The sequence below is a fragment of the Nipponia nippon genome, unplaced genomic scaffold (genome assembly GCF_047370975.1).
Source record: "Nipponia nippon isolate SJK-2023a ecotype South Korea unplaced genomic scaffold, ASM4737097v1 scaffold_3, whole genome shotgun sequence".
NCBI lineage: Eukaryota > Metazoa > Chordata > Aves > Pelecaniformes > Threskiornithidae > Nipponia > Nipponia nippon.
In genome coordinates, this window is record NW_028262347.1 from 63201888 (window position 1) to 63224641 (window position 22754).

The window sequence follows — 22754 nt, forward strand, 5'->3', positions numbered from 1 at the left end:
ATTTAAACAAAGCTGGATTTAATTGCTCAGAAAAATTAACTGAAGCTCTGAAAGCAAAAAGAGGAAAGAAAAAAAGAAATCCAGAATTAAAAGCTACTTTACCAGGTAAAGAAGGCAGCAAAATAGTTACATATACTTTGACCAAGCTAGAAAGGTATCCTAGTATGTCTAGAAGACAGCCATGGAGGCACACTGGGGAAAGAAAGCAGATAAATCATTATGGTTGTTGAGCGTAGGAGCTCCTGCTCCGGCACAGCCCAGTGAGAACCATCAGGTCAAAACAAGGATAAAAGCCCTTGCTCAGCTCCCTGGCAGGGACTGGCACTGGAAAATCACTCAGGCATCTGGGCTCACATGGCTGTACAACAGCACCCACAAATATGCAGTCAAACAAATTAATATTAAACAGTTAAGTGCTATACACCCAAATGCATTCCCTGCTAGCATAATTCCCTTCCTATAATGACGCTGTACCAGCCAAGATTTCAAACCAACTATGATCTAGCAGCTGTAGAGAACTGCTAGGCAAAAAAGTAAATCTTAATAAATTCACTGCTTGGACACCTTTTCACTTATCCTCCTAAGGCACAGAATGATTTTTGGAAGCACTGAATATTCTCAGCAAAATGAGACTGAGCCTTATTGTACATGTGGCAGGATCGACACTTGCTTGAATCTGTCCTACAAAGGGAGGGAGGAGAGAACATCGCAGCTCTATCACAAGGAACTGGATGTTCAAGGCACGGCCTGCCATCAGGTGTGACGGCTTTGCTGCATCAGGAACTGAAATGTCGCCACAGCATGTATAAAGAGGCACATTTTGTGAAGTTTCCATAGTAAGATATGGCACAATTAGTGTCCATGAGGCTCTAGTGAGGACTAAGGATTCAGCACCTCCTCAAATCACAGAGACCCCAAATCAATATGTGTGCATCTGTATGCATCCATAAATATATACAAATATGCAAGCACGCACTCATGCACACATGCAGATGTAACAACTAATCCTGGGACATGTTGGCTTCAGAAGCATTATGCTGGTCACCTTCCATGTCCTATGTGAACCCAGCAAAAACCAAGACGAAACAAGATGAAGGAATGGGAAAATGAAAAAACATATCTAAAAAGACTGGGGTAGTGAACAAATTTAAAGCACGTTCTGTCCCTCTGCTGCCACAAAAACCAGCTTGTTTTTAAAAATAAATATCACAATTGAATAATGTGAACAGTCATTTTAAAGAGTGGAAAAATGAAGATCTCATTATCTATATTTCACCTTTTTTTTCTCATTTGTTTGAATCATTTTCCAAATATTAACTTACCCATCATCATACTGTGTGTCACTAGTGCTCCAAACTACGCGTCCATGTGAAGGTGAGCCTCTAACAAAGCACACTCATCATCTGTTTACAAACTGAGTTCATCACACTTTGCAACGATTTGGAAATAAACTAAGAAATTCACCTGAAAGGATGATGATGGCATTGACACAACCAGAAATAATCCTAGGACATTTAATTTGAAGAAAAGAAACATTTCTAAACCAACCAAGGGTACAGGGTCAAGACAGCATATGTACACATCTTTTGGCAACAGTACACAACTTTTCATTCCTTAACTATTTTTACATGACATGTCTCCAAATGAATATGTTAGTGGGTTTATTTTTCAAAACAATAAACCATATTTGCGACAGAGGGGCTGAAGAAACAGCCCAGCCCATAAACTGGATCAGACTATGGGTTTGGATACACAACTGAATTACCACTGTTTACTGAATGAGTATCATCAGCACATCAGCAGGACAATGCTTGTACTCTAAAAATCAAGGCAGAAGGCATCAAGACATTGCACAAGACATGCAAGTGACCCTTAACTTGCAAAAGGCCAAGAACACATACACACACACACAGAGGCAGTTCCTGAGGCACCACACTGAACTGTTTGAAGGCACTTGTGCATCCCAGCCCCACTCTGGAGATGCATAATTGTTATCAGCCAGCGTAGGGTCGTCTGAAGTTACTGGAAGTATGCTGATTTATGCTGGCTGAGGGCCTGACCCAAAATTCACAGAATTACAGGATGGTTGAGGTTGAAAGGGACCTCTGGAGGGCATCTTGTATCAAATTTGGATAGACCTTTGGACAGAGCAATATATACAGACACTTTTCTTGCCAGTACTGTGCCCTCTAACAAGAGACCAGAAAGAACTGCCGATGCAGGGGTATGGCAGCCGTCTGGACCACAGCTGAACAAGATGCAGAAAATGGGCTCCTTCCTATTTGGTGGCTGTATTTTATTTGTTTAATGCCACAGATAGGCCTGAAGCTTTACAGATTTAGAGAAATAAAGATGAGGCCAAGAGCTTTGGCAAATTCTACACATGAAAAGAATAATCATGTCCCACACAGATGAACTAGGAGGAGGGGAAGGGAAAGGACAGATAGAAGCAAAAACAAAACCAGCCCAGGTAACTGTCTTTTCCTTCAAGAGGGATACAAGGAATTAATTTGTACTGCCATGTTATATCAACTTCCATGCTACATTTTTGTTCTTACTTTTAACACTTCATTATTATTTGTTGTTAATCCATTGTTACTCTTTCCACAGTAGCAGCAAAGCTCCTGATGAGAAAACAGTGATGTTTTCTTACAGCTATTGGAACTGGTGTAGATTTTTGTATTTTAAAATGTCACCCTCCTCCAGCTGGTTGGCATGCAGATTTAAGGATTTGGTCTAGATCAACTACTAGTTTCCACTTGTGATAGCCACATAGATCCTGGCAGAGTACTGACTCCAGCAGCCTGACAAACTTTGACTAGCCAGTACTTACCTTTGCCTTTGGGCTCACTGATCCACATTTTTAGCAAATACTTTGGCCTACAACTTCTGAATCATTTAAATTACATACCAGGTAATATCTCCCTTCACATTGCTCCATCTTAACATTCTGATCCTACATTTTTAAAAAATACAGTTTAATGATTCTCAAGTACTAATTCAAAAACAAATTTTCAATGCAGAAATTAAAAAACAATCTGAAAACAGATTATGTATCATTATCCTGCCTGGCAGAATGCAACAAACATCATAAACCTATCTTACTCACAACACAGTAATGCAACTAAAAATGGTCTTAGTGCTCTTAAAAGAAAGCTTCTATTCAAGAGACGACTTACCATAGTTGTGAGAAAAAGGTATCATTTACTGCAGCGCAGCCCTGCCTAGAATGCTGGCTGAGGTTTCCATGGTTAACCTAAATTAAAATCAATTCCATATTTTTTGGCAGAAGATCTATAAGCTAATTTTCATCTTTTCTTCTTCAACTATAACTAAAAACATAGGGAAAAGGCTTCATATGCCTCAAGTATGAAGGTACATTACAGTAGACATTTTTGTTTTTAGATGGCTACAATGCTCACCTTAAGTCAAAATTAAGTGGGAAAGTAGAATGTCATTATTGCCTTCTTATGATTATACAGTTAACAATAAACATACCCCATGCCTACAGAGGAATAACACCCTGCTTGCTAGACTTGGTTGCTTGTTTTAAGAGGAAGTAAACCTTAATGCAGATTTGATCTGCAGTCACCATACACTTCTGTTGCAAGAATTACTAATCAGTAACACAGAAACAAAAGAAGAGGGCAATGGAACTTAAAAGGCTTTTTACAGCAATATTCAAAAGATATTCATAGTAAAGATGTGGAATATATAATATCAAAGTGAAACATAATTGCATAAAATGAACAGGAGTTTGGCTTTTCTTCACATGCAAAATCTACTTTGTCCATATAATGAGTGAGCAGATAGGTTCCATGTGAGAGAAGTGTATGAGTGGTCCAGGTCTCTCTGGATGTGGTGACAGGACACAAGATGCTCCCAAAGAGTCCTCTCAGCAGATTAAAACCACCCTGATTCCATGAAGGTCTTCTGATGACTTCCCAGCAAGCAGCCAGCAAGTGCACAATCCGAGATTAAGGTCATTCTTCTTACAAGCACTCAAGGGCATGACATCATATTATAGACAGCTTTAATAAAAGCTCAGAGTTCACTGAATCATCATCTTATCCACTTCTACCAAGTACATCATCCACTGTTTGCAACCCTTCACAAGTTCTATTTCCCATTCTTTTGTTCTGATATATAGGTATTTTAAGATTAATTGAAAGAACAGCAAATTAAACATGGAATATAAACTTTTTCTACCCCCTAATACACTCAGCTTTTAGAATTAGTCCTGCTCAGCCTGCAACTTAGTGACACTTTGTTAACATACGATTGCTACAACTGCTACAGAGTGTGATGAATAATCCCTCTTTGTGGCATTCTGGGTTAGATAACTCACATTTCACCTCTGGTGGATGAGGTACAAATCTTGATTTTGGAAATGCATTTGGGGAGGCGGGGAAGAAAAGGCTTGTTCCCAAGGCCAAACTCAGTGGTCTCACCTCCTTTCCCATCTTTCTCAGCCTTAAAGATTGACACTCTTAAGGTAAAAAAAAGGCTTTGGGTTGAAATAATAAGCATGTGCCACATCTGGACTGAGAGATATTAGCCTAGCTTTGTGAACAGCACTGACTCCAAAGTCAGTTCTGTAACCACTCATCAGTAGACCATTTGGGGAAGGAATGGGTAAATCAAGGTAGGGGGATCTATTTTGCATTTTGAATTCTTCACTGGCAAGTAGAGGAGCTTGCTTTGAGTAATTTTAAAATACACAAACAGAAGCAACCCTATTAGAAGTCTTAAACTGACATTTATTCAGTCAATATGAGAAGAAAGAATTCTATTACTTTTAAAGCGCTTTTCTCGTTCTCACCTTTCAACCATTATTAACATACAACCAAAATCACATCTGAATAAATTCCACTGGCCTTCATTACATACCATCCAGCATTATTTATTTTCATATAGAATCATTAGTGTACAGGACAGCCGAACACTTCACGGCGAGAGCTGATTCTGATTTAAAGAGGAGAGGTAGCTTCCAGTATTAAAATTCAAGAGGGGAAAAAGATCCCCAGGTTAGATGTGGAAGGACCCAGAAACAGAAGGCTGCTTATCTTCAGTAAGTGAAAAGCAATGGCTGGAACAGGGAGAACAAAGCAGAAAGTGAGAAATAACAATGCTCAAATATTGCAGCTGTGTGAGAAGACCATGGAACAAGCAGATAAGAGCACATAAGATGAAGCAAGTACATCTGAATTAGACTCATGGGCATTAAGCAAGCCAGAAATAGCAACAGTGCACAGGGGGGAAACTGTTCATTTTGTTAAAGAGAGGGCTAGGAGTTAAATATTCTCTTCTGTCACAGGCTTTCTGGTTAGTGGCAGGGATGTCACTCAGTCTGTGCCTCAGTTCCTCACCCATAAAGCAGGGTGTTGTGCAGAAAAGCCACAAATTGTTCACGGGACAGTCAAGTGATAAGGGCAAGATACGAACCTACACAGATGGCTATACCTAATAGATCCCTGATGAAGAAAAAAAGGGAGAGAGACCGGCTATAGTGACCTGACCTACCTGCATTTTAGAGAGGAACACAAATGTTACAGACCATGACAGACGGATGTACAACCACAAGAAAGAGAGATAAACCTGTGACCATAAAAACCTGGAGAGAAAGAAAAATTTTGCCAAATAAGAAGGGTGACAATGCACAGACAGATATATTCAAATGACAAGGCTGACTAAAATTAAGAGCAAAACAAATATCTGAATGTACCCTCAAAGGAATGCTCTCTAATTACAGGGAGGTGTTATTTGGGTACCAGTTACTGCTATGAATAGTGGGTACAGTCTATTCCTATCAAATATACCGGAGAAAAGCATGGGAAAGTTATAGACAGGAAGAAACAGGGTTCCTGCTTGGGGGTGGAAAATTCCTTCAAATATAGAGAAAATGGGGAAAAGACTTTTGCCACACACAACAACTTCAGCCTAAGATGCTTGCACACCAGGACTCTTCCATTCAGATGTGAGTTATAGGAAGAACGGAGGGTGACTGGTACAAGTGGTTATTAAATAAGATACAGGTAGTCACAAGATGAACTTCATGTACCAAAAGAAGTAAGCAAAGGAGACAAGCAGTCTGCAAACAGACTGTCTGGTTGCAGAGAGGATCAGAGGGGCAGAGGAGCCAGACAGCTGATCAGAGATGAAATTTTTCCTGGGGGCACAAACAACCCTCCTGAATACATGTGAGTTTATTTGAGCAGGTTTGAGCATACAGAAGGACCAGGAGGAAGCAGGGAATGGATGGCACTGAGGCAGTGTGTGGTCACAGTGACAGTATTTAATTGTAAAATGCTGAGGAACTGCTAGAAATCTTTACTACCCCTCTGGCCATTCTCCCCTCATGATTTGTTCTAGCCAGTACTTGAAAAAGAGCTTTTTAATATATATGTGTATATAGATATGTAAAATAGGTAACAAACAGCATATGTGTAAGTCCTTGCTAACCCCAAATTCATTCTTTGCTACTTGTTATTTTCAGAGTAGTGAGTATGACAAAGCAACACACGTTAGCTGCAGGAGGCATGTCCCTGTCCCAAGCAGCCTGCTCCTGCCTTAGAAAGTCTAAAAACACAAAACAGACCATGGGTGGGAGAAAGCAAATAACACTGTCCCCTTGTTACAGATCGAGAACAAGGAAAAGAGCTACTAAGTGATTTTTCCCAGGATTTCACAGGAGGTCAGTGGCAAAACTGGATATTGAAAGCCTCTTTCTTCAGCATCCATCTGGTAACTCAGTCACAAGGGCATTGTATCTCTTTTAAGGACATTCTCTTTCATCCTCAGATTGTCCTGGCAGAAGGAGTCTTTGAAATGCATTTAGTGAGTTTATATACCTTCAAGTTTCATTGAACCATGTTGTACTTTTCCCCCGTCTCTATTTCCAGCTCCCTCGCAGTCACTTTTGGTCTGAGCTTAAAGTAACAGTACAACCACCTCCATCCACAAAGCCAACATTTCTATCTACTTACAGTTCTGTTGGTGAAGTTACTGAAGTCTGTCACTAAGATTTGCTTGATCATCTCTGGTGTGGAGACCACCACAAACATCTGGCGACCAATGTAGTACCTACAAAGAAAGAAAGCAGAGAGTCATGTTAGCAGATAACATCAACCAGAGAACCATCACCTTCCCTAAAATACCTCTGTTGGCTTGAAAACACTTGCCATGAACAAATATCACAGAAAATATATTCCCTTGGGTAAATCAGTATCTTTCCCCATCCCTCTCAACTATTAAATTAAGATGCATGGTCCTGGAATTTAAAGGAAACAGCTTAAAACCTTTTACTGATTAATCGATACTCAGCCAACATTTTAACATACAGGTTTACACACTCTATGCTCACCGTGAATTCTGTACTAAGTGGTGTAGTATCACTAAACCAAACTACAGAGCAGCAAAACATTAATAACCAACAACCCAAACAATCATGAAAGACCTACATAATCAATTATCCTGCAGTTAGACACATGAAATGTCTTTCCATGGCAAAGCCCTGTCTACTATGAGCCTTTCCAGAAGCAGCCCCAGCATGGCTGCAGTACAGGCACACTTCCACCACTTCCACTAGCACTGGAATAGAGTGCATCTCAGAGCCCAGGCTCTGCATTACCATGAACATGGCCACCTAACAGATATCACCTGAAACTTACATAACACCAATGAGAGAAAAAAACAACAACAACAAAACAAAACACAAAAAAGGAAAAAAAAAAAAGGTCCACCAAGCATAAAGAAATTAATAAAACCCTGGAGGAAGACTGGGTGATTGGGGTCTCTCACTCTCTGCTTGCACACCCTCTATTTCCCGCTTCCAGTTTAACCTAATCTTTGGAGCCAGGGTCTGTCCTTGGGGGACTTCACACCACTGTGGATGCCGCAGAGGTACTGGAACCCACCCCAACCCCACAACTCCTAGGCGTGCAGAGCTCCCTTCTCCAGCAGCATTCCCCCCAAGGCCCATGGGCGCTCCATGCTTGGCTGCTCTGCAAGGGGAGGAAGGAGTACCACCAGCAAGCAGAGGTTGCCTGCAGTCCCTACCTTTGCCGATTGCTGGACCAGAAAGATTGCCGATTGCTGGACCAGAAAGACTATGCAGGCAGCGCTGCCATTGCTCTGCCAGGAGAGAGTGAGAGGAGGCTGGAGGTAGGCACAGGAGGGCCAGGCAGCTCAGAGCAGAACACAAGAGCAATACCACAGATGCTGCAATACCGTGGTAATATTGATGCCTAATCATTTTGGTATGATATAGCTTAGTATCAATATATTGCTTATCACCTGTCTACATTGCAGCAACAGAATAGACAAGCAAACCCTGGGCTGAATTAAATTTAGTAACTGGAGGTTCCCATGGCAATGAAGCTGCAGCAGCACTGATTTCACCAGGGGCAAACAAGTCAGACAAATATCTTGATTCCAAAGCAGGGTTTCACAGTCCACCTTGACCCCCATACCACCAAAACTCATAACAAACAAATGGCAGAGAAGAACAAGAAAATAATTTTCTTCAGGAAGGAAGAGATCTTCTTTTCTTCTCTGGTGGGTTTCAAGAGGGAACTGTTATTTCCCAAATGCAACCCACAGGCTCCACTTGAACCTTAGATACAGGTTGTACATTCTATTAAAATAAACCTTTTTCACCTCTCCCACTTAGGTAAACCACAGCAAAGCAGCTGTCTGTTAATGGTCAAACTTTTCTTCAGAATCCTAATAGGTGCATAAGAAAGAGCTGAGGCCTCATTTTAAAGAGTGCTTTGATCACAGTCTTTGGCAAAAGAGGATAATGCCCTACATGCCCCTTCTGCATGTACTTTATACAATTTCTCTGGCATTAGAGAGGCAAAGCAAGCTCCCAAGGCAAAGACCTGTGCCGCTCCAAACCTACCCAGGGCGATCAGCCATGAATACTGACCTCTCACGCTCACATCTTGCTTTTCTTTTCCCCTCTCCAAGTTTATCAAGTTCCTTGTCTCATTTAATGGTTAGTGACTAATGGTCCTCCAACACACAGCTTTCCATAGGGACCAAATCCCTAACACCAGATTCCAAATCTGAATCAGAAGGTGATTATGTCTACCCAGACAGCTTAACCCTGACCACCAAGAGGCAGCACACGATATAGCATGCAAAGCACATGTGTGTGTGTGGGTGAGACGCTTCTAGTTTATTTCAAACTTGGGAAGTTGCAGAGCTCCAGCTCCAGTCCACTGGAATAACAGGACAGTACTCGCAGTCGGAGACCGTATGTCACAGTGCACTTCGTGCTTGAAAGCATTCAGGACTAAAATTTGGGACAGGAGCATCTCCTACTCAAGCTGCTTTTATGAGAAAGTGACTCACAAGCCAAGTTTATGCAAACAAATCTATTCATCATCCTCCAACTCAGACCAGTCACCCAAACTCCCAGTTCTGCTTCCACAGCTAAGCTCTTTCTTTTTTATTTACTCTTCTCTAACTTTCTATCTATAGGCATCTGCTTTTCCTTTCCTTATCCAGTTATAAATAAGGTCAGAGAAGGAGAAAGACTAGAAAGGAAAAAAATCTCCTAAAATTAATAAACTGAAAATACTGGAAAAAATATCTTAAATTGCTTTTTAAGCAAAGTTCTGCCTGCTTTTAAGGAATGACTACTGTAAAGTACACACAGACTACCATCTTTTATTGTATCCCAAACAGTAAAAGCTCTCTCCCTGGCTTTTCTCCATTCTCCTACTTTCTGTATATAATCTTTCTAACCTTTTCTAGGACACGAGCAAAAGAGGGTGCATATGGACATGCTTTGAAAGTCAAAATCCACAGGCTAGGAGCATAACTTCCATGATCTTCCCCTGAAGTTAAGGAAAAATGACAATAACATCTAAGTATGAAACAAGATCATCTGAGCTATTTCTTTTAGCAAACACAGGTCCAGGACCTGCAAAGCCACCAGAAATATGCTTAACTAAGTTTTAACATATTTAAAATCCTTTACAGGATCAAGGCCTTGATCACAAACCAAGAGGATATCTCTCAGCTAGATTTTTTTTTTTTTTTACTTGTTCCAGAATGGCAAGTAAAAGATAAAATCCTCATGAACAATAATCTATTCTTCCCAAGTAAATAACATATTCACCCCTGCCATGTAACTTCATTTTGATTCTGTATTACTACATAAGGATATCACTAGCCTCACATAGACTTAGATTTATTATTGAACAAAACCCGATATTCTTGTCAGATTTTAATAAATAAGAGTTTGAGAAAAACAAAAGCCTCCCAGCAAGTGCATTACAAATGGATTCATGAATAATTTAGGACAGCACTTTTTATTAACTTTCTCTAGGTTAATCTTTTCACAGGGCTTGCCCACACACAAAAGTCCTACCTTTGACTACAGTGATACAGTACCATTACACTGCTTGACCCAACCCTTTGTCATACTTTCATGTAGGGCATTCGGGGTATAATACAAACACTCGTGACTATCTAGCTCGCTCCTGCACAGAAACAAGAACGTGTGAATCTGTTATGGCATCCTCAGAGCAATGCAACTCTGTCCACGTGGGAATCTGTTGTCACGCTGCCATACCAGTAAAAATAAATTTCATGACCCATGCATGAATGTAATTTTCAAGTGTAGATGAGACCTCAGTTATTTAAGTGATGCCATTAGGGCAATTTCTACTAAATTTCAGTTTAAATTGCAGCCCTCCAAAAGAAAGAAAAAAATCCACAGTTTTAGACCAGCAGCTTTAGCTCCATTGGAAGGTGAGACAGGAAAGACCTGGTACCAGTACATCAACAGCACGAGGACAGCGTTAACTTCCTCCAGCAGATGAAAGGGTGGACAACGAGCCATCGCCCCAGTGGGCTGCCGGTGCAGAAGCGGGCAGCCGTGTGCTGCACCATCCCCAGGAAGGCCAGGCAAAATGTTTTTCAGAAGCATTTGACAGAGGGCATGGATTTACTCCCAGAAGTTACAGAAAAGGCAGGCTGCCCACCAGTGTCTTTACCAAAGGGCTCACAGGTCAAGGGGGTGGTTATGTTATAGTATACCGAGCAAAAGAAGTCAATCTGCATTCAGAGTGTTTTAATAACTTAAGAGGCTACAATCACCCAACACACTCGACTGCAGCAGTCTGGTTCATAAGAGCAGACAAGCACTGCTCTTAGGGCAATTAATGAAAGGGACAGAGACTTGCCTCGTTTCCAGGTTTCACCCAGGATGTTGCGGTCCTCTTGGCAAATATTTAGTCATTTAGTAAACGCAGCTTTTCTTTTATTGGCAAGAATAAGCAGCAATGATCTCTGCTGTTTTGCGTGTGCCTCACCATTGCTTTCTGCAGAGATGCAGCCCAGGTGTCCCAACCCATACCTGTGCCTGCCATGGCCATGGCCACAGAAGTTACCCATGGAGGTAAGAGATGCCTGAGAGATGAGCTGCTGAGCCCAACCATAAGCTGAGGTAGCAGCAGTGGGACAAGAGGCAGGTTGGACTGCCTCATCCCTCCTGGAACACCCAAGCACTCCATCTCCCTTTCCAATGTTCGCCAGGGACCCCTGGGACCATCCCCGTTCCACCCCCCCACCCCCTGCCCCGGAATGCAGATTTCCATTCTCAAGCGATGTAATGGATCAATTAGCTATTTTTTATTTGAAGGACCAGTTTAGCATTATCCTTTCTGTGCCCCCAAAATCTCTCTGGTCACACTGCACCGTCATCTGCTGCCGACAGCATCCCCCAGGTCCTGAGCCACAGACGTGCTCTCTGAGCAAAGCTCACAGCAATGTTGCCTTGCTGCACAGGAAAAGATGGAGTGTGGACGCAGTACATCATGGCAAAGGGCCATATGTTTTTGTGTAACACCTGTGTGGGAAACACCTGCAAACCTTTCACCTTGTTTATAGTGCTGCTGTCAATTCACAGAAGACTTTGATCTCCCTATCTATTATCAGTCCCATGTATTACAAACATATCACATTAATCATAAAACACATATATGCTGTTAGGCAATAAACAAGGCTTTGTTTTCTATGCTGCAGTCTGGCACAATACACAAAGATCATCTGGAAAGCTAAATGAAAATAGAAAATGTTATTATCCCTATCTTCCTCAGGGAAGAGCAAAGAGCAAAAAAAAGAAAAAAAAAAGGAAAAAAGGAGAGGTATGCAAAGAGAGAAATACAGGGGAAAAGGCTAATTTTCTTAGGAGACATTTCCTTATAAAAAAGTTCCTCGATCACTTTGCGTCTTTTGTTTAGAGACACCTGTTCACTGCAGGCAGAGAAATGCAAAAAACCAATAGCGCACTGGTTGTTTAAAATAGGACTCAAACCTGGTGTTACTTGCTTAATTATTTCAGAGGTCAGCAAATTGATTTGTCATGAGCACTGTCCCCTTCCAGCCCTCGCAGGCAATTCAGACTCTGTAGGACTAAGCGATACATAACATACCATGAGACCCGTTATTATTTGTGTTATATTAGCAGCTAGAGGCCTCCAAGGTCCCCGGGCCCTAATTTGGCAGGAGTTATACATAAGTAGGAGGCTTATTCTAGGCCTGCAGAGTCTACAATTTAAACAACCTGGAGCGACAAACAGTGGGGAAAACAAACAACGTCCTCCATTTTCCAGCTGAGGGAACGGGACACAGGCAGGTACACGGGAACTGCCAGCAATCACCTTTTTTTTTTTTTTTTTTTGACTCCCTGTGGGAGCAGAGCTCCTCGGCTGCCATGTACACCTGGAAATCCCACATCAACTTTCTTCAGGCAGGGGGAAGTCTGCTGGAAAGTCGGGAGCTAACTCCTGTGCCACTTCTCCTGCATCCCGGGCTGTGACTCTAGCTGGCAGGGTGCCTTCCTGGACTATTTTTATAAAACACTGACAAGCTGAGTATCTTCAGGTTAAAGAACCGAGAAATGCACATTACCATGTAAAGAAAAAAAAAAACAACAAAACAAAACAAAAACACCACCACACACGCAACACCCTAGAAACAGGTGAACTTATTGCACGTGAAAATGAAGGCCCGGTAGCACTGAGCAGGCTCAGGTCCAGAGAAAAGTTTCAAAGCACAGCTCTGCCAATATGCCTCAGCCAGAGACTAATCCAACCCATTGTGTAAATTCATGAAAAATAAGACATGGCCACAGTGATTTCTATTTAAGAATAAATTGTTCCTCGTTTCCTTTTTCGATGAACTACGCCTCTTTTCATGTCGTGAAAGCTTTAAAATAAGCACATAGAACTATTAATTTAATTCCTGACTGTATTCAAAATATCATGTAACAAGATGCCCAGACACTCCCGCACACTTTCTGTGCCACACTCTATTGCTATGCATCCACCTCTTTGTCCACGTACCCGGGATTAAAAATGCTATCTTCTACATACCAAGAACCTTTGCGCTATCTCAAACTTGCACCTTGCCAAAAGACCTCTGCTTTCTGATGTGCTTAAGGAAGTATCAAAAAAGGAAGAAAATTCCGGGATTATTTATATTCTCCCCACCACTAAAAGCACAGCTATTTTTAAAGGAGCTCCTCCCTTGTCAGGTGCAGTGAGAGACTCATGGTATATTTAGGGTTGACGATAAGGAGGAGGAGGAGAGCTGATTGGGGCCATTACAAGGTACAGAGCTGGTAGAGTCTTTAAAGTATCTTACACCAGGGCACAAACGAGATCTGTTTCTGGGCATCTCTAACCCCCGCTGGGGTTTAGCAACTTGAGGGTGTCACACACATTTACTAATCCCTTCCCCCTTCCAAGCGAGCAGTTCAGGAGATGCAGACTCTGCATGGCTGTGTTAATTCATTCATGAAATGAAGTAGATGACATTTACCCACATATAAGGAATGACAGGGATTAAATTAAGCTCACAAAGTGCCATGAAGAGAGAAAAAAAAAAACCACCTCTGAATTATACATATTTGGCAATCTATGTCCATTTGGTTTTCTGAAGAAATTTGAGTCCAGATTCAAGTACCTGTACAAAAACTCATGCCCATGTTCAGGGGTTGGGAAGAGAAGCGGCAAAGGGGATGGACACAGATAACAGAATCGTTTCTTTTCTTGCTCCAGGTGGGCTGCAGGAGAAGCCGGGTGCCAGGGCAGCATGGAGCCGCAGGATCCTGGGCTGTGCTCCTCCACAGCTGGGGAGCTGCCGCTTCCCAGGGCTGGCAGGGGTTATTTTTATCCTGGCAACTGGGCTAAGATGATTGCCACCACCACCGCCGCTCCGTGTGCTTGCATCATACCGCTAGCGCTGATTAGCTACATCAGTATTCCACTTCATTAATGCTAAATGAAAGCTGTAAATAGGGTACTGCTTTTATAGGATGCAACTGGAAATGAGAAGTACTGTGATATTAATAAGAAACCAGTCGCTCCTCCTGCCTGGGTGTGCGGTGCTATTGCTACTGAGTGACACTGAAAGCGCTCATAGCTCTTCACCTCAGCAAGACAACCAGAAGAAGGTTTCTAAATCTTTTCCCATGGTGTTTCCCACCAAGCTTGGACTGTATTAGTCTGTGTTTTGTTACCCGTGTTTAGACTGTGACATTTTCACCAAAGCTTGTTTTGTCTGTGCTCGTTAAAGCACAGTATGCCTGCCTGACCTCATGTGATGGTGCAGCAGACATTTCCTGTGGGTTTCAGCACATTTCTGTGCCCGGCCTTGCTGTGGGTTTGCAAGACGCCGCATGAGAGCAGTCTCATCTCGGGCTCTTTGCACCTAATTCACTACCAAAGTACTCCTTTGCCATACCCTGAGAGAAAAAACATCAGGTTACTATTTCCAGAACACTGGATGACTATTTCTAGGGAAGGCTACCTCTGGGAGATAGCAAAATTTCTGTCTCTCAAAACTTTACTTGCTACCATCTACACAGTGTTCATTTGTATGGATTTGTATGAGTCTATTATTTATATTCAACAGCGCTACCTATTTTTATCAGTGCAGTGGAAAAAAAAAAAAAAACGCTACGAGATGGCTGAGGAGGATAAGCAGACAATGTTACTCACGCTAAACAAGGGCAGCCTTTTCGCCATCTTTTTTTTCCACGTAAGGGAGGGAGAGGGATCTGCTGAGTGCTTATCCTGATTTCTAGTCAGGAGCTCTAAGCAGCTTCCCTTGACAGACAGGTAAGCAATTTCTGGGAAACAACGGGCAGTATTACCGTGGCAGGGCTACAGCCATTTCGTACAAGATAAATGGAGACAGAGCAGCGCACTTGAAGAAGATGAGGGATATGACTGTGATGCTACATCGGATAATATGACTGAGAGAACACATAGAAGAGGAGCGTGCTTTCTAGCGAAGCAGGGGGGACTCATCCGAATGGGCGGCCGCGAAGCCAGGGAGGATCCTCAGTGTCCCAGAAAGCAGGAAAGCATGTGCGTGTCGTGGTGCAGGCTCCAAGGAAAATTTGGGGACAGGGCATAAAAAGAGGAGAAGCATATGTGCAACCATACGGAGAAAATGAAACAGGAAGGAGGTCAAAGGATTTAAATATAATTTGTGATACTATGACATCGCAAGATACAGCAAGCTATAAAGCAGGTTGACTATAATAAAACCCCAAGTGTAATAAAGTTGCTAGTTACACGCCCACCACTAAACTTCATATAAGCAAACACACTTCAAGATGACTAAAACAAAACCCATGTGATCTGACTTCTGCCTCTCATAAAGCATTTCTGACCACAATAAAATTGAGCTTTGTATTATTTTTCCTCCCTGAGACCTGACATCGGGGTACAAAGAAAAGCCATTCATAAGCCTGCATTTCTGCAACCTTCATCTCATATATACCTTACTTATCACGGCCAGGACTCAAGCATGACTAGAGTTTTTCACATCTCCGGTTTTGGTTAGCCATTTTAGCCCTGAAGGAAGAAAAGGCTTTCAGAAAACACTGAGTATCTCTATCTGCTGAAAAGTCATGTCCTCATACATATCTTCAAAACAGGCATTCAGAACAGAGGCATTCAAAATCAGTAGGCTGTTTCTGTTTGTTTTAATTCTGCACTTTATCTTTGATTTCTTCGTAGGCAAGACAGCTCATCTGCCTCCTGTAAATACGATCAGCAGTGGTGGATGATACAATATTTTATTTTTGCATGTGTTTGAAATAAACATATACATAATTTTTTTTTCAGTCTACTCCTCCTTACTGGCATTTTGATCTTAAATCAATGACAGAGTTACAATATATTGCACACCATCCCTTTTTATTCCTTTGCTCTGTTTATGTTAATGCAGATGCATGCATTTCTGAAATAATACTGTCTTAATATTAGAGTATGTTAATTCCTCAATAATAGATAGGACTAAATATGCTGACTGATTTTTTGGATCATAAACACAACATGATGAAATGAGTAAGCCAAATTGAGTTTTACATAACTACACATGCATACATTGTTTTGTTGAATAAGAAACAAGTCACTTTGACTTGGTCATGGCTACCAGCCTGAAGATATCTGAAGTTTAAGCAAATGAAAGCAGGGTTTCATAAGTGGGAAGCAATGGGCAACCCATTCATCTGGTTTGCATGCAATAAAGACACAGATCCTAGCCAACACTGGACAGCCTTACTCAGGCAAGTAACGGTTTGCCAGACTGGCCACGAGGGGGACTGTCATTGGGACTTGCTTTTCTTTCCTGATCTGCCTTAAAAAAATATGTTGAGACAAAGAAAAAAAGGATAGTAACCACCTACTGAGCTCCTGGGAATGTACTTTTTTATGCTACAGCACACAAAATGCACACAGGAAAGATTCATTTTTTAAAATCCTTGCATACCTATGGTAGTGGTAGCGTGTACTTTTTCTATACATTCTTAAGATCTACACACACACATGCGAAATAATTTGATTTTGTTAATGCACTATTAAATGCACACTAAGCCCAATAAAAGTCATTTTCCAATGCTTTATGCATTTATCGTGAAACCACTAGCAGAATTCTTTATAATAAAAATGCTAGCCGTACACATGACCAAACTAAATTATCTAGGGAAATGGCTAATATCTGACCATGTGGAAACATTAGAAAGCAGGGCTTTGTTGTACGACTAGAAGGAAAAAATAGATGTATTTTCTTACAGAAAAATTGCAATGATAAAAATATTTTTAATAGTAAAAAAAGCTGCAGCTCCAGGAAATTTTCCTGAATCAATTCAATCTGTGTCGTGCTGGACTTTAAAAACCCATTAAAAATAACCATGATAAATTTCCTAACCTCTTCCAGTGCACCACGCAGAAGACAAAGATCTCTGCAATTCAACAGAGATAGAAAAGAAAGAAAAGAATGGAAAAAACTGATAGCTTGTGTATCAGCGGTAACATCCTCACTAACAACAACGGGCAAATCTGCACCACAAAGGACAAGAGGAGCAGGAGTGATGTGTACAGCTGACAATGGCACTCCAAAGTAACGATTTCCAGGAAAATCTGCTGTTATAAATGGACAACACGCCACTGAGAAGTAATTGAATCACGACTTTCATAACATGGCAAATTATTTCAGCCTAAAAACGGACGTACTGAAAAACAGGATGTATATGGCTCTATGTACGGCAACTATGGGGATAACATCCTACAAACAGCTAATATGCTCACCTGGTTTAAATTATAAAACCTCACTGAAATCCATGCACGTTCAGGGATTTTTCCCAATATTTAATGCACAGTCATAAGTCACAGATCACGTTTCAAACAGTCACTGCCTAGTTGACCTATTTTCCATTTAACACATTGTACATATTATCTGCTGTAACAAACACGCTTCTTTTGCTGCTCCCTTTTTTTTTGTGGGGGAGAAGAGGGCAATTGTGTAACAAATGGCATATACATCACTGTATCCTGAAACAACCCAAATCCTCAAGGATGGAAGAGTACCTTTAGCCCTCTCCTCTTTCACAGACGTATGCTTTCACCATGGAGCAGCGGGTCCTGTTCACCCACCTCCTTCTTCTGATGGCAAGCCAGGGCACAGCGTATCACACCAACACTGGCACCCGATTCCCACATGTGCATTGCACACGTTTGAGCTCTCTTCACAGCTGCATTAAACAGCTGTCCCGAGCCTGCATCTGGCTGCCTGGGGACATGACTGAGATGTAGATTCAAGAATTTCTCCTCTTTGACTTGGTCACAGCTGCTTGGCTAAAGACCTCAGGACCCCTGTGGACCTGCCTCATTTCTGAGTCGTCCGAGTAAATGTTATCGTCCAATACCGCTTTGCTATGTTACTCCCCAAACCCTCTGGATCTCTGGAGCCTGCTGCAGCAGTTTCCTAGAGGCCTTCCCTCCGAACAGTTGAGCGTACATGAAACACCAGCAGCTGTACTTAGGATTTCTGAGGAGAACATTTCTGAACCATAAATTGCATTTTTAATTGCTCAAAGTCTACCTAGAAAAAAGGGAAAACAAGTAGATTTGAAAGCAGACCAATGTAAACACTTCGTATTACTTCTAAATATACAGGTATTGGGGCAAGATCAAGCAACTTGCTCCTCACTCAACGACAGAGGTATAGCAGAGATACAACCCACTGAATCAATTCATAACCCCTATAAACAAAGCAAAAAAAAAAAAAAAAAGAAAATACAAGCACAACCGTAGGATGAACCATCACTGAAGTAAGTATATTGATCTATCAAAAATGACTGAAGACTGACAATAAAAGGGTTATAAATGCTTCAAAGAAAGAGAAAGCAAAAACACAAAACCAACCCGTTGAAAAACTCCCACCTGCATTCACAGGGAAAAATGGACTGGAACAATAAAACACAATGGCAGTGCCTGTACGTCTTTGGTAGCTGTCCCTCCCAAAAGCTGGAACAATCTTGCTATAAACCAAGCAAATGAAAATGTAAATGCATGAGCAATCGTCTGGGGGATTCAGATGCTTCATGTCCTGTAGGCAAAGAAGGAAGAGGAAAAAGGTAGGAAAGCAAGAGAAGGCACCATTTTAATATTTGTAATTATTGATCGTGCTCTCCTCACCTGAAGCCGATTTAATCCAGCAGAGACCTTACAGTTAAATATGCAAGTCTGCCTGCATGGCAGTTTTAGCGCTGCCAGCAACACCCGCTCATTGCCTGACCTCAGCGCAATCCGCTGCTTCGACTCCTCCGGCAGGAGGCGGCAGGCAAGGACAGCCTGCGGATTTTGGGGGTGCCAGCCGGAGCAAATCATGTAAACAGCTGCCTGCAGAAATGCAATATTCAAAATGGCAAGCTCAAAAGAGGCACGGGATGGGTAAATACGCTGAACGCAATGCCCAGAGCAGTCCTGTGAGTATGTATAAACACAGTGGTGTATCAAAGGGATATCAGTGTCTACTTGAAGGCATACAAACTGTGTATCTGTTTAAATATTTTTCTAAGGAAACAATATGAGGAAAATTATGGTACTTTCACAAACTTGATTCTGTTCTTCACTGCTGATGAAAATCCAATTGTGTTAGTTATTGGGCAAAAGCAAATAAAACGCCACTGATGCGGGAGAAAAGTTGGGTCTGTAGTATGAATAAGTTTAAGTACTTTAAGTATTAATCTTCCCATTTTGCAATACACTTCACTGCCTCAAAAATCAGAATTATTTTAATTGAAAATAATTTAATTTTTAACGTCTAATACCTTTCCATGTGACATTACGTTACCATCTGACCTATTTTAACATTTGCCTCTGTGCTGCACTTGTAGACCTACTTTCTCTTTCTCCTGCCCCATGCATAGCTTATTTCCTACTGGGCCAAATGGACAGCCAGTGGACATATAAAATTGTTAGGCTGCTTTGATAACATTTTACTTTGGCCCTTCACACAGAGTATTTCATAAGATGTTCCATGCAATAAAAGGTCCCAAAGAACCAAGATCCTCTCATAATGTCACTTTGAAAGACTCTGCAGCAATTCCCAGTGTCCTTGCCAAGATCCTTTTTCAATAAAATAGATTCCAACATTGACAGAAAAGCTTGGATTATTGCTGAGTGATAAAATGTCTACTGCTAGCCCTTACAGAGTCAGAACATTGCTCCCAACTCACTCCTTTTTCTGTAAACTACTTTAAGACGCCTGGATAAGTCTTAAAATTTGCTGTATGAAACCTAATTGTATTCAGTCGGCACCATCATCCAAAAAAATTGAGTTATATAACATGAGAGAGACCTAAAAACAATGGGTCAAGATCCTCAAATAGTCACGGCTCTATGCCTTTAATGGAGCTACACTGAAGAAGTAAACAACAGCTTGAAGGTCCAGATCACTATTTTCAGGCTTATTTACATGGGGGAGAGAGAGAAGATTCTGCGAAAAGGCGTGATTTGAATCTTAAGAAAGTTAGACTAGAAAAAACTCCTATGGAAGCACACCCCTATAGATACAATAATGGCTGGGGGAGATGGTCAGTTTTTTCCCTGGTGTGGTTTGTGTCATTCCAGAGCTGCTGTGTCTGTGGCATGGGAGTTTTTTGACATTACTATAGCTGTTTAATTATACCAGTACAATTTTTCAGTATGACTAAAATAAATCCTCCTTCAAGACAAGCCTTCAGGTTTAGCCACCAAATTTAATGGAAGGAAAGACAGATTCATAATCCCCAGGGTAATGGTGGCTCAGCTCATTCCACACTCCCCAAGCTAGAAAAAAAAATAAATAGAATAACAGCTGAAAACAACTTCCTCCTCTGCAGTGGGGTATACTTTTGCCTATTGCCTGATGAAATCATACCCAGTTCACTACCAGCAGAAGGTCTGACATAAAGCAGGCTCTCCAGGGAAAGAAGAGAGGTGGTCAAACAGAGAAAAAAAGTAATTTGAAGATGGTGCCAAACCAACAAAGAAAAAGGAGATATTTTGTTCCCCTTACTACTAATAAAACATTGTAGACTAAAATTGATCCCCAGACTAATAAGGTAGAGGAAAAACTAAAACCTATATATGACAAAACAATAAAAAAGTAATGAAGAGATTTATGGAAGTACATAAAAACCTTGGAATGACGTAAAAATTGTCAGGTCATGTTACTGTTTTCAGCTCAACATGGATAAGAAAAACAGGGAGGAATAAAAATTAGAGCACGGAGGAAAGATAACATAGGGCTAAGAGGATGGAGAGAAGCAAGAGAAAGAAAACAAAGAGCAAATATTTAGGGGGAAAAACACTACAGCAAGAAGCATGAATACAAAGCCCACAAGACAAGGTTGTCAATGTAAAAAGAAAAAACAGAACAAAACCCATAGCCAACAAAGTGGTGGCACCACCACCAGGACGACAGGCTGCAATTGATGGGAAGAACCTCCTTAGATACCTGGCAAAGTGTAGTCATCCTCAAAGAGGAAAATAAGACTATTTCTAAGAAACTAAATAAGAGACATCCCTAATGCATTTCTGTGCAACGCTTTGGTGTCCTAAGGGGCAGAGGCTCCACGAGGTCTTGTCTAAGGACTCCCCAGCATGGGGAGAGAGGGTCTAACCAGCATCTGCATCCTGGAGCTCCTGGCAGGTGGGCATGAGGAGGGGACAGAGCCATGGATGCTCCAGCCTGTGCTGGGGCTCACGGAGAATGGGGGCATGCAACAGGCTGCTGATTTGCAGTTTCTTCTCTGCATCCTTCTTCTTCAGCCCCCAGTGAGGGATATGTGGGGAAGGGAAAAACCTTTTGCTTGATGCTTCTCATGGCACATAAGAAAGCAGTCACAAGCTGCTTTTGGATTCCTTTGGGCTGCCACAAAGAAGGGTAAACTGGCAGTAGGGAGCCACCTCGAGAAGCAGTAACCTGACTCTCCTGTGAAGTGTTGGGCAACCAAGGAGGGCAGGAGGAGCTCCTGAGTTGTGGCATTAGTTTAAAGTTGAAGGGGATACACACACACACACACACACATTGGGAGGGACGATGCATTTTCCTCCCTCTGTGCAGAGTAGGGGGAAATGATTCAAGAACTTAATTTAAAAATTACCATGCATGGCACTGGGTACACTGGTTCATAATCAGATACATAGCAGGTGAAGCCAGAGACCATTAATAGCTACTGAACATTACATACTGTATGTATCCACTTCAGGTTTGCATCAATACTTCTGGGTGCTGTAGGAAATTCTAATGAAAGCATTTAATATGCACAGCAAAATCTACAATACTGCTGTTTTCCCATACTTTCTAGTAGGATTGGTATACTGAAATAATGCCTCAGGTTTTTTAGTCTTTTAAAAGCCCTCAGCCTGCTTCTTCCCAAATGGTGGAAAGGGGGAAAAAAATTACAAGGTGAACTTCACAGCCTGTTAAGAAGAATAACAAATGCAGACTCTGGTAGATGGTGAAGAGTATAGATTCAAGGTGAAATTAAGTCTAGGAAACTAGTTTTTATAACTATGGGGTTCACTCAGAATATTTCCCCCCCGCCTTGAATTAGGATGACACAGTCTGGTATGCAGGTGCTGATCATGATGGTGTTACATGAGAAGAGGCAATCTGTTTAGCAGTCCCATCTCAAGCTCTTTAAACAATGATTTTAAGCATTAATTAGCTAAGAAGCAGGCAGTATAGATCAAAGATCACCCGTGCTGTATATTAGGTGTAAAATGCTCCTCAGGCAACACATTTTCAAAAGAAACTTCAGTTTTCCAATAATCTTAACCTGGAGGTCACAAGGACTGTACTTTAACAGCTAAGTGCTGCACTACCAATGTGCAAGAAGACAGGGGAACAAAGAAACACCTCCCCAGGAGCAAATGGAGGTGAAACCTCCT

The 22754-nt window shown here is 41.6% G+C and overlaps 1 protein-coding gene across 11 annotated transcripts in view; it reads right to left on the reverse strand.

The window, feature by feature from the left end:
* Window positions 1-22754, reverse strand: part of TBXAS1 (thromboxane A synthase 1) — a 232432-nt gene that overhangs the window by 119519 nt on the left and 90159 nt on the right. For 10 of the 11 annotated variants that reach the window (XM_009465851.2, XM_087768217.1, XM_087768219.1 and 7 more), the window contains one exon: window positions 6987-7083. In XM_009465851.2, the coding sequence (XP_009464126.2) occupies window positions 6987-7083 (97 nt within the window). Of the gene's footprint in view, window positions 1-5523; window positions 5615-6986; window positions 7084-22754 lie in introns of those variants that run through there. The other variant, XM_087768226.1, reaches the window with a different exon arrangement.